The sequence below is a fragment of the Nelumbo lutea genome, chromosome 1 (assembly GCF_056320005.1).
Source record: "Nelumbo lutea isolate HS-2025 chromosome 1, American lotus-T2T, whole genome shotgun sequence".
NCBI classification, from domain to species: Eukaryota; Viridiplantae; Streptophyta; class Magnoliopsida; order Proteales; family Nelumbonaceae; genus Nelumbo; species Nelumbo lutea.
In genome coordinates this window covers 1,644,708-1,656,920 of record NC_142684.1, presented here as the reverse complement: position 1 = coordinate 1,656,920, position 12,213 = coordinate 1,644,708, and the positions used below count along the sequence as shown (strand labels likewise).

The window sequence follows — 12,213 nt, the reverse complement described above, 5'->3', positions numbered from 1 at the left end:
CCTAATCAATCCATGTTTTTCAATGTTATAATATTTGTTTTCTTAAAAATTTCTCATTCAGGTTTTGGGGTTTCCATTTCTATGCAATAGCGTGTTTTTGTTGTTTTTCCAAAAAAAAAATTAAAATTAAAAAAAATCTAAAAACAAAAACTCAAAAAAAAAACATTTTTCATTCATGCATCCATAAAGCAGCCATTTCATGCATCCTTTTTTTTTTTAAATAAATAATGGGATTTCATGGTTTGAGGGAATTTCATTGACATATGGTAAGCACTCTGAGCACCCATCCTATTGGCACATGGAGTTGAAACCACATCCTTAAGGTTGGATAGATTCCAGAAATGTTGAAATCAAAGGCTTTCTAACTTTATACTAAGGAGTGGTAAAAAATGGTCAAATTGGTTGATGTTCACGAGGTAGGTCTAAATACTCTTTCCCTACCTTCTCAATCATGGAAAATTAGTTGATTAAGAGTGTTGATATTTTAAAGGAATGACACAGAGTATCCACATTCAAGGAACCAAACTTATCCAAATTTGAATTTGAATTCAAAACTCATCTAGAAAATGTGTAATCATAGATTTTCAATTCAATTTTGCAATCAATTTCGCAGGAGTATCACATTGAAGTTTCACAATTTGGATATCAGATGAACAGACCTATAAGTCTACTTTTCAACGCCTCAAACTATAGAATTGAATTTGGAGTTTTGCAAGTGGAGTTATGATCTTTTTCTCTAAAAGGGTGTTGTACTGTTGCGGTATTCCGAAAATGTTTCAATTTCAAGTCTTTTGAGTTTTTTTTATGCCTTCTCCACTTACTAAGTCCCAGTTTTATAGAGTAGAGTTAAAATTTTGAGTTTCAATACAATTAAGCTAATGGGTTTCTTAGGGGTTCTTCTACTATCTTCCTTTTAATTTTTAGGTGGTTAAATTTGTTTTAATTAGGCTGTGTTTGGTTTGAAGGAAAAAGTAAGGAAACTCATACAAGGTTTGTAAAGATTTCCCTACCTTTCCCTTCCTTTCTCTACTTTTTCCTTTAAACCAAACATAACCTTAGTGAGCACTGCTCTTATCTCATAGGTGGATTCCTTTGAATGGTGAATTTCCCTATCAGAGCATTGCTTGTTCCATTGAGGGTTTTGAATACTTGAATGATGTCTGGACATGGTATCCTCCTCCACAAGAAGGAGACCTACGTGATGTCACAATGGACGAGTTGAGGAATCAAGTGCAACAACTCTTATAGCCTATAGAGTACTTTGAAGCCTTGTATTATGATGAGCCCCATTATGATTTAGAGAATGAACACTCTCATGAGGATGAAGAAGAAATTAACCCTTTCTATTGTTAAGAAATGAGCAAAGAGATTTTTCTTATTTGTCATGCTCTAAGAAACAATAGCTTCATTCTAATGAGATTTCAGCATCAAAATGGAGATTTTAGAATTTAAAGGAGTTAATGCAGCCAAATGACTTCATAGATTGGTTTCACACTATTAAGCGATTCTTTGACTACCAAGATGTATCCAATCATCTCAAGATGAAGCTTGTGGCCATCAAACTGAAGAAACATACTTCTATTTGGTGGGAACATCGCAAGAATTGATGAGCTCATGAAGGAAAGAGTCAAATTGTAACATGAGAAAAGATGAAAGAATGAACTTAAGAAATTTTTACCTGAAAATTACCACCAAGATGATCATCTCCAATTTTATAATTACAAGCAGAAGGAACTATCAGTGGAATGAAGACTATATTGCTGAATTTGAACATCTCATGATGCAGTGTGGTGTTAACAAAGAGGAAGAGCAAACAATTGCCCATTATCTTGGTAGCAGATTGCATCCAAAATTTTGGAGTAGTTGAGTTGCATCCCATACTAGGTTTACAATAAAAAAAAAGGAAACTAGATTTACAATGATATGGTTAAGCTTGCAATAAAGGTGGTGGAAACTAAGGTTCCATTTGGAAGGAGTACAAATACAATAATGCAGAGCACAAAATCTTATATTTTGTGTTATTTAGTATGGATTTGTATTTGTACACCTTCCAAACTGAGCCTAAAGGAGGCACGGGGAGAAACATTTCATCTCTCGATTATGTTATCTCTAAGCAAGGGAGTTCCTTTGCTTCCAAGCACACTATAACACATAAAACAGCTACTTGCAAATTATCCCTCAAGAAAGAGGGTGTAGCTAGTCCCAACCAACCAAATTTATCCAATGTCAGATAGGTTAGGTGTTTCAAGTGCAAAGGTTTTAACTATATTACATCTAATTGCTCCAATCATAAGATGGTTTCTCTTGTTGAAGAACAAATTGAAGAAGAGGTCAAGAAAGATTTACATTCTATTGAGAAGAAGAAGAAGAAGAAGAAGAAGAAGTAGTGATCTATGCTGGTCGAGGAGAATCTCTTGTCATTTGCTAAAATTTGAATTTAACCTATGTGGAAGAAGCTTGGCTTCAAGAAAACATTTTTCGTACACATTCACTTCTTAGGGCAAGACGTGATATCATTATTGATGGAGGAAGCTAAACAAGTGTGGTGGCTACATCAATTAATACATGTTTTTGAAACCAACAAAATATTGGTTTTTGAAACAAAAAACAATTTTTCTAGTGTAGAAATTATATGATGTTGAATAGTCAAATGAATTGGTTTCAGTTTTGAAAACAAAAAACATATACACAACCAAAAACATATTTCTTATGTTTTTGTTTTAAGAGAAGATAATCAGTCTTTCAAACAAGATGGTTTTGATTTGTTTTTGAAATTAGCAACAAGAAAAAACAATTCAAGTTGTAGAACTCCCCATTAATTAATTTACCCTATTTTTAAAGCAGAAGAAATAAGATGCCAACTGGCCAGTTGGTAAGGTCTCCTGCTTTATTGAGAAAAAAAAGAAACGTGAATCCCAACCCATGTCATCAAATTGGGTTAGGATTAAGGATGGGGCAGGTGTCAAATCAACACCTCAGGGGGTTGGGCTAAGGTGGATGACCTCAACCTGATCTAACCAGGCCGACTTACACCTCCTTGTGGAACAATTCCAGTTAGGTCGTTTAAAGCTATATGGATGATCCATTAGCAGACTCCCTACAAATATGCTTCCATAAACACCTTAGACCAACTCTAAAACAAGATATGATATTATAGGAAGTAATTAAAGCTTTAGTTGTGAGTTGTGAAGCTAGCTAGTATAATTGATAATAATTAATATATGCAAGAGATGATTCATTGAATTGAAGAAGTTTGGTCATCATTTCGATTGATATTATTTATTACTTGAAGTGAGGCACAAGAAATATCAATGGCATCTACTCTGACCCAGAATATGGACAACTATTTGAAGGATTTGACATATTGTTCTCAGTCTCACTTCCCATACTATATATGCCATGCAAATAAAGCTGCTGTGCCTCTGTTCATTTTTTTTTTCAATGACTTATTTGAGATTAAAAGAAGTATTAGATGCCATAGACTTGGAGTAGAAAACAAGGGGACTGTACGGCATTGTCCTCCACCTTACGTTCGAAGAATCCAGAGAATAGAAAGATGCTTAGGGATGATTTATAGTAAGATTAGTGACAAAGGGTAATGAATCACATGGAGCACAAACCCATTTGCACATTAAGAAACTCATGGAGAATCGAGAGATTAATTATTACTATATATAGATGACATCGTGGGATGATATATGTCTGAGATGGTATATGATCCATGTATAATATTAGCAGATTGATTCTGTGATTCCCACTAATCTCCAACTTATGAAAAAGAATCCATTAAGAAAAGGGGTAAAGAAGGGATCAATTATTTAAAAATTTTCAAAGTTGGTCTGAAAAGTAATCGAAAAGTATTGATGTGACTGGAGAAGAATTTTAATCTTGCTTTGTCCTCACTTATTCTAGAGTTTGTCGACTGCACTCAAGCGGTTCATTTGGTTACTGAAGCCTACAAATATCCATCTTAGTGTTTTGCTAGAATCGCAGCGAAAACAACATAACAGAAGAGAAAACTTCATTCCATTGGGAGAGGAGGAGAGGCCTAAAGGAATACCTATCAGAGTAGCCAATTAGTTTCAGCTGCAGGTGGATGGCTGAGATGAAGTGGTGTGAAGAAGGGAAGCCTGTCTTTGTAATGGTGGCCATAAATTTTTTCTTGGCTATTGTGAATATACTCCTTAAGAAGGTCCTTGATGAGGGAATGAACAATCTGGTTATTATAACATACCGACAGTGTCTTGCCACCTCCTTCTTAGCCCCCATTGCCTACTTTTGGGAAAGGTATGACAGGTTTCTGTGCATATATGATAATGTTGTTGATATGAATCTAACTAATGTAGTTATATATTTTGTTTTTCTACTTTTAGGGAATGCATCCATGTTACATGCTTAATTTGCAGTTTATACAGTGAGAGTGATGATCATCACAAGGCCATATATTTACCATGTTTATTATCACTCATCATTGACTCAACCGTAGAAAAAAGTAGTTGATTGATTCTTCATTTTTTCTTTTTTTGTTTTGTTCCAATACATAATACACCATGTTCATCATCATCGATTGGCTTCAAATTAGTGGGAAAAGTTCAAAGTTTCTTCTTCTGTTGTCTGATTTTTCAAGCTCATCATCATGAATATGATGAACACTACTATAGCAATATAGGATTCTCACACAGGTTACTCAATGAGAGCATTCCTATCTCAGTTAAAGGGTGTATCTACTTGTTGGCCAGAACAATCAAATAAACCAAATTCCTTGTTAATGTGCAACTTCTCAACTGGGTTTTATTTAAATTAAGATTTACATAATGCAGTCACATGCCGTTGTTCTTCTTTTCTCCAATATATTATCCTTCATCCTTTTTGTCTTGTTTTCTTTTGTGAATAAAGATGTTTCTTGGTTGCAGGAAAAGCAGACCAAAGCTCACATCTCGCATCTTATGTCACATCTTCTTGGGTGCCATAGTGGGGTTAGTCACATACACTCACCTAGCTATATGCCTGGTGTCCCCCCCATTAATTAACTTCATTTGATGCCTAGTGTCCCTCATTAATTGGATGTCATTCATTCATTCATTCATTCATTCATTCATTCATTCTGTAAACACTGCATCTGAAATAATAATTTAACTTGTTTTCAGGCCAACACTGACGCAATATTTCTTTCTTCTTGGGATACAATATACATCTGCAACCTTCTCTTGCGCTTTCATCAATGTAGTACCTGTGCTCACATTTTTAATGGCTCTTCCATTCGGGTCTGTAGTAGATCAATTCAATCCTCATCACTAATTAGACTTTTGAATGAAAAAGATAGCTTCTCATTCACTTCTCCTTAATTGAAAACCATACTAACTATTCCTTAATTTCTTGTTGATTGAATATGTAATTAATAATCACCATAACAGTCTAGAAACTGTAAACCTGAAGAGCAAAGCAGGGAGAGCCAAGCTGTTAGGGACAGTGGTGTGTGTTGGGGGAGCCATGATGCTAACACTTTATAAAGGGTTGCCATTGACAAACCGACCGAGTTCTCAAGCCTCCACTCAAATGACAAACCAGGCTAGCAGCAGGTTTAGCCCACAGAAGAGGGCTGAGAGATGGACCATTGGTACAATAGCCTTGGTTGCAGGCAGCATCTTCTGGTCTTCATGGTTCCTCATTCAAGCACGGATTAGCAAGCAATACCCCTGCCAGTACTCTAGCACCACAATTATGTCATTCTTCAGCGCAATTCAATCGGCTGTACTGAGCTTGGTCATTGAAAGAGACATTTCCTTGTGGGTTCTGAGAGGGAAAGCAGCCATCTTAACTGTCTTGTATGCTGTAAGTACCCTCTATCCCCATCTACAGTCTCTGAATAATGCACTTCAGTTTAAGCCTTAAGTCTCTTTTTGAAGAAATGAACACACACATATATATAGAACAATACAATAAATGACAAACCACATGAAGTGGGCTCTAGTCGGGTGCTGGGCTGTGCTAGTTCAGGGGCCCATATGGGTAAAGTTTCTGGGCCCTGCGAAAAGTTGGGCAGGTCTGCACTAGACACTAGTTAGTTCCAAGTGTTTTGCCTAGAGCCATCAGATGTTATAATTCTGTACACATATATGTAAAATATACAAACCTCCCTTCAGGTCTCTAACAATCATAAAAACCTCCCCTATATTATTGAAAAAATACCTGCAGTTACTTTCTTTTTTTCATTGTCATGGATGGATTAAAAAAAAATCTTGAGTGTGATAGATATTTACTAAAATACTTCCAAAAGATTTTTTTTCACTTTTAATTAAAAAAAAAATCTCGAAGTTAGAGTGAAAAGAATAAGGTTATTTTACTCTATTAAAAACGTTAGGTCAGGTGAAGTTTAAAAGGATAAATCTGATATTTTGAATTATATTGACAGATATCAAGTGTAGTTTCCTAACATTGAAGTCTGCTTTACTTGAACAAAGATGGAAGGGAGGCAACTGCAGATTTTTAAGAAACCATAGGGAGGTTTTTATGAAAATGAAACCTGAGGGGAGGTATTTATGATTGTCAGATTTATATTTTATCCTTTTAAGACCATTTGGAAAGAAGATTCCTGATGTCTGCTTAAGTGGCAGGCCAGAAGGCCCCACCATGCACATGTATGGCCCATCCCATTGGGAATGACTGCCAAAAAGTTGACTTGGTCCAACTTAATTACCCAATTAGCATGTGTTAATATTAAGCTTAATTTGATGCAAAATAATTTTAAGAGAATTAAAGAACCATATTTTCAGCTAAACTGGTTTAGCTTCTTTGAGGTGCTCCATAAACTATTCTATTGAAGGAGGCTTGAGACGGAAACCCCTTCAAATGACAATCGATTTGAGCTAGCTTATAGGCTATCAGTGTGGGCCCATTTTCCAGAAGCCGCTATGCTTCAGCGTTCAGCCAGTGCCCATTTGAAAGGTAGGGCGAGGGCGAGGGCCTCACCAGGACATCCTATGAAGTATAAACAGTGTTTGGTGAAAATTCCGGGAAACCCAATTTTGGTGTCCTACAGCTGAGAAAACGGCTTTGCATTTAAGCTTCTTTGAGTGGCTTCTCCAAAGTCCAAAGCCGTTCTATCAAAGGCTTCAGGCTTCAGCCCTCCCAATGGGCCCTAAATAAGTGACCAACCTAGGGCTAGCTATATATAATTATATACCCTTCCCCTGTCTAGTAGTATGTATCATCTGATTTCTGCTTTTTCTGAATCAGGCCTAGTGATAACAGGGACCCTTTTTAAAGGAGGCACAACTCAAGCATTTAACCACCTTGCAGCTGCAGGTTGCAGCATTCAAAGACCGGCTGGCTTAATGGTCCTTAAGCCCTAGATCCAGCCGGATCATAAACTTAACTAACTATTCATGCACTGTTACTTTCTCCTCCTGATCACTGAACTTGAATTTGAATATGAATCTGAATGGAAAGCCTTGGTTGTCTTAGGGAATAATGGGATCAGGATTAAGCTTTGTGGGGATGTCATGGTGTGTAAAGAAAAGGGGACCCCTCTTTACTTCAGCATTCAGTCCACTCATTCAGATAATTGTAGCCATAATTGATTTCTTTATTCTACATGAGCAACTAAACCTCGGAAGGTTAGGCCTCGATCAACAATTCCAGTGAAAGTACTGATTCCATATTTATCTCTATTGCACAGTCTAATCTTGTATTGTTGTCACTGCAATGAACAGCGTATTGGGATCTGTTCTTGTGATTATTGGTCTCTATATTCTCTTGTGGGGAAAAAGCAACGAGGCCCAGAGTTTCATGATCAAGCCCCAAGCAGTGGAAGAGGAGGAAGCTCATCAGGAGGCACCAGTCTAAGTAATTTGGTCTGGCTATTGATTGCTCATGATGTCAAACTACTGGAGTCTTCACAAAAAATGCTTGGCTGTATTTCTTTTGAAGTACAGGGGGCAGAAAACAAAGTTTTGAATGTAAAACAGGCGAAATTTTCACTAAATTTTTTCAGGTGCAAAAAAAAAAATCCACATATTTTACAATGAAAGAAATCACTTATAAGATTGAAAGACTTGTTCCTTTTATCTTCTTATATGAACTCTGAAGAGTGCATCTAAAACAGATTCCAATTCCATACTATGTTAACTTTAATGTGATGAATGATAAGCGTGTGGGCCGTCTAATAACAACTGAAGTTGCTGAACTGAATGACTTATTATTCTTCATTTTAGTGGATAAAATGATTAAATAATCAACCATTCTAAATTATAGCAAACCCCCTAACTTCAGCTTTAGCCATTAAGGAGCCCCAAACCTACTTAAAATCTTATATTATTTACTAAAAGACAAAACAACAAGTTTTTCGGTTCAACCACTTCAGCTGTTATCAAATGGCCCCTTGGTGTAAATACAATTTTGGAAAGAGATAATGTTGTTTAGTAGAGCTAAGTCTAATATGGGAGATGCCTTGATCATGCACCTATTATCAACACCTAATTTTTGCTTGGTCCCTTCATCCTACCTCTTTATAAAGACTCTAAAATTTAAAAATATAAGTAGATCAACTTAAAACTTTCCAAAATCTAAAGTTTCATATTTTTAGCATAATCCTCATGTCAAATGCCTAACTAAACTACACCAATAAACATAACCTTTGATTAATGAGAACATTGATATCAACATCTTACACTACATAGACTTTACTAACACGACCAAACATAATCCCTATATTTAGAAAACTAAAACTCATTTCACTATTTTGTTCGTCACAACTTTCTTTTTGACAGTCTTGATTTACGTAATGTTTGAACCTCGACTTAACAAAATCAAATCCAACACATCCATTGCTTTAAGGAGACTATGATACAATCAACCCCCCCAAATCCCACATCAAATTTATGACAATTAACCTTAAAAATGTCAAGATTCCATTTCAACAGCCTTGAAAGAATAAAACTAAACAACCAAGATCAATAGTCTCTTTCTCAAATCAACAAGCTCCTTTGTTTAACTACCCAATCAACAAAGATTATTAGTTGATGTTTATGATTAAATCAAAAAAAGAAATTATAACTCAAGAAATCGAACCACTCTCATTAAGTCCAAAATCCTCAAAATAGTGCACATATTCAATTCCATCCTTAAATTCCTTTAATTCCTTCCAAAACAAACAAGATTCCATTTTAAGGTTTTTTTTATTAGTTGATAAGCCATAAGCTAAAAACTTAATCTAAACCAAATCTTTCAACTCACATCTTTGATAAAAGATTTTCACTTTCATCAGATTTTGGATATTCAAAAATGCCTACCACAAATTTCATCCCAATGTAGGTTTATTTAGATTTGAGTAAATCACTTTTTTTTTTTTAATTCTGGGATGTTATGAATCTCAAAAAATGCATAGGTATTTATTATGAATCTCAAAGCATGATGTGGTTGACCTAAATAAAAAAAAGTTCATTGAGGGAAAAGTATGACTAGTAACCATCCTTTTAGCTTTCATTCCATTTTAACACATCAAACTTTACTATACAAGAAAATACAATATTTTGGAATCAAATTTCAATTAGCTCACATGTAAACTTCACCCCTTTCACTTTCCAAAACTAGGTACCTGATGTAAACTTAGGGTTATGGCTACCCTAACTCTTATTACACTTTTCTTAATTATATTTTTTATTATGCACTTGTACAATTAAGCAGATTATCTTATCTAGTAATTAGGTTGGTAGAGAAGCCAGCCATGTATTGGTCCCTATGGGAAGAAATTCACAATTTTTTCAAACAAGGAAAGAGCCTTGGAAAACCTATTAGACCTAATACTTTTAAGGGCTGCCCACTGGTTAAAATCTATGGAATTGTTTTCAGAATTTCCTATGGCTGACTTGTTAAGAAATCAGAAAGAGATAGCTACCTTTGCTCTGTATAAGAGGACTCTTAGTCCCTCTTGGTCCCCTCTTCCCTCTGGATTTATAAAATTGAATTTTGATGGTAGTTGTTTAAGGAATTCAGGGCCCTTTGGGATTGGGGGAATATTTGGGAATGAGGAAGGGATTGTTATTTCTTTCTTCTCAGACCCTATTAGAGAATGAGACTCTCTTAGGGTTGGGATCCTTGTAGCTTTAGAAGGGATTTAAAGAGCAAGTGAACTAAATATTAGACGTTTGATCTTAAAAGGTGAATCGAAGGTGGTGATTATTTTGTTGAAGAAAGAGGACAGTTATTTGTGGAGCTATAACAATGAAAAGAAAAAAATTCTTATGGCTGTGTAGGGACATTGAGAAAAATACAGCTGGGTGAAGAGGACCGCTAACTCATTTGAAAATGGGTTAGCCAAGCAAGGGGTGAATAGGGACTCTATCTTTTGGGCTAATTTTTAATTTTCTTTATTGTATTTTGTTGATGGAGAGCTAACATTTTATCTCCCCCATTTGTATCTAAAGTTTCACAAGTCTTCACATAATTAATAAAGTTTTTGTTATTGATAAAAAAAAAAGTATCTTTATGTCCTTATGTTACTTTGATGTCTTAGATTTGATAAAATAATTTGACTGTAGGATATGAGTTAAATTAAGAAATTATGGACAAAGTAGTTGTAAGTAAATATCTATGCAAAAAAAGAAAAAAAAAAAGAAAAAGAAAAAAAGATACTGATTTGGATTAAGATTTTTGAGAGGTATATGTTGAAGTATTAATAATGGATGAAGAGCCTTTAATAAGGCCCCATAGATATTATAGGACACTTGGTACATCTATTGGAGTTACTATTGCATGGCCTTCATTTTTGGTAATATTACAAACTTATATATAATTATTTTTTCACTTCATATTTGTAGCTATATATAATTAGATAGCCAAAAACTACTAGTTTCTAGCAATCATTTCTATTTATTTAGTTTGTTTTTCTTTTTGCTATTTTTTTTACAGGTTGTAGAGGAAGAGAGAACTAGAAGATGATTAAAAAGAGCATTTTTTACAAGTTAAAAGGAATTTTTTTGGATTCCAACTTTGACTTGTAGGTTGTCAAGAAAGAAGTCATCTACTAGAATAGAAGAGGGAAGATAATAAGTGTTGAATAAAGTGTTTTTTTTTTTTTTTTTTCTTTTCAGTTCTTAAAAAGAGGATGAAAGTCGACTGGAGTATTTTTTTTTTATTGTTTTTGTTTAATCATCATAAAACAATATTCACAACTTATGGTTAAGGTGTATCTTCTTGGATGAAGTATATATATTATTTTATACATGTATTGTATCTCAATGTTATATAAAAGTTGCCACAAATTTTTATCTTAATGTTATACACAGGTTTTATCTCAATATCTTTTGCGCTCTATGTAAAGAAGTCATCTATTAAAAAGGAAGAAGGAGAAATTGAGAATTGAATATCGTGTTTCTTTTTTATTCTTAGAAATGAATGAAAGTTAATTGGAGTATTTATTATTTTTTTCAATTATCATGAAATAATATTCATAACTTATAGTTAATATATATCTGTTTGAAACAAGTTGCTACAGATTATATCTTAATACCTTTTAGACAATATCTAAAAGGTCATCTGCTATAACGGAATAAAGAAGAGAATGAGAGTCAAGTGTAGCGTTTTTTTTTTTAATTTCTCCTTGTTCTTAGAAAGAGGATGAAAGTCAATTAGGGTATATTTTGATTATTTTATCCAATCATCATGAAACAATATTTATAGGTATCTTTTTAAATGAAGTGGTATAGATATGTTTTATACAGGTTTTATCTCAATATTATATACATGTTATTATAAGTCTTGTATATGATAAAATAATATTCTTTTTTTAAATCTAAAAATCTTTAGAAGCCAAAAGTGTCTCTAAAAATTAAAGCAGACATCTTTAGACGGGGCCAAAGATATTTTGATTAAAACATTTTAATTGAGGTGCTTCTTCTTCTTAGATTGTTTTTAGAGGCATATAAAGTCATCTAAAAAGCAATTAAGGCATTCAAATGAACCTTTAAATTGGACTTTAGGCACTTTTAACTATCTCTATACATGACTAGTGTCAGTGCAATAGTGACAAAGTTTATGTACTTCTAAAAGCCCAATTTGGATGTAAATATCTATCCACCTCTAATTCTCAATCAAGTTCCTCTAAAACATATAGAGTCAAGTGTCAGCATTTGATTTTTGCTTGATCTGCCACTTGAACCTCCAATTTACCTCAAACACCTGATCAGACCCTTTTGATCACACCAAAACACCTAA

General features: G+C 34.2%; 1 protein-coding gene across 1 annotated transcript; it reads left to right on the top strand.

The window, feature by feature from the left end:
• Positions 1 to 3,934: 3,934 nt before the first annotated feature.
• LOC148873172 (WAT1-related protein At3g30340-like) lies at positions 3,935 to 8,051 on the top strand. The gene is made up of 6 exons (XM_088942780.1): positions 3,935 to 4,287; positions 4,914 to 4,976; positions 5,148 to 5,264; positions 5,415 to 5,832; positions 7,465 to 7,616; positions 7,713 to 8,051. Exons 1-6 carry the CDS (start codon positions 4,097 to 4,099, stop codon positions 7,843 to 7,845), a joined length of 1,074 nt encoding a protein of 357 aa, XP_088798906.1. The 5' UTR covers positions 3,935 to 4,096; the 3' UTR covers positions 7,846 to 8,051.
• The last annotated feature ends 4,162 nt before the right edge of the window (positions 8,052 to 12,213 follow it).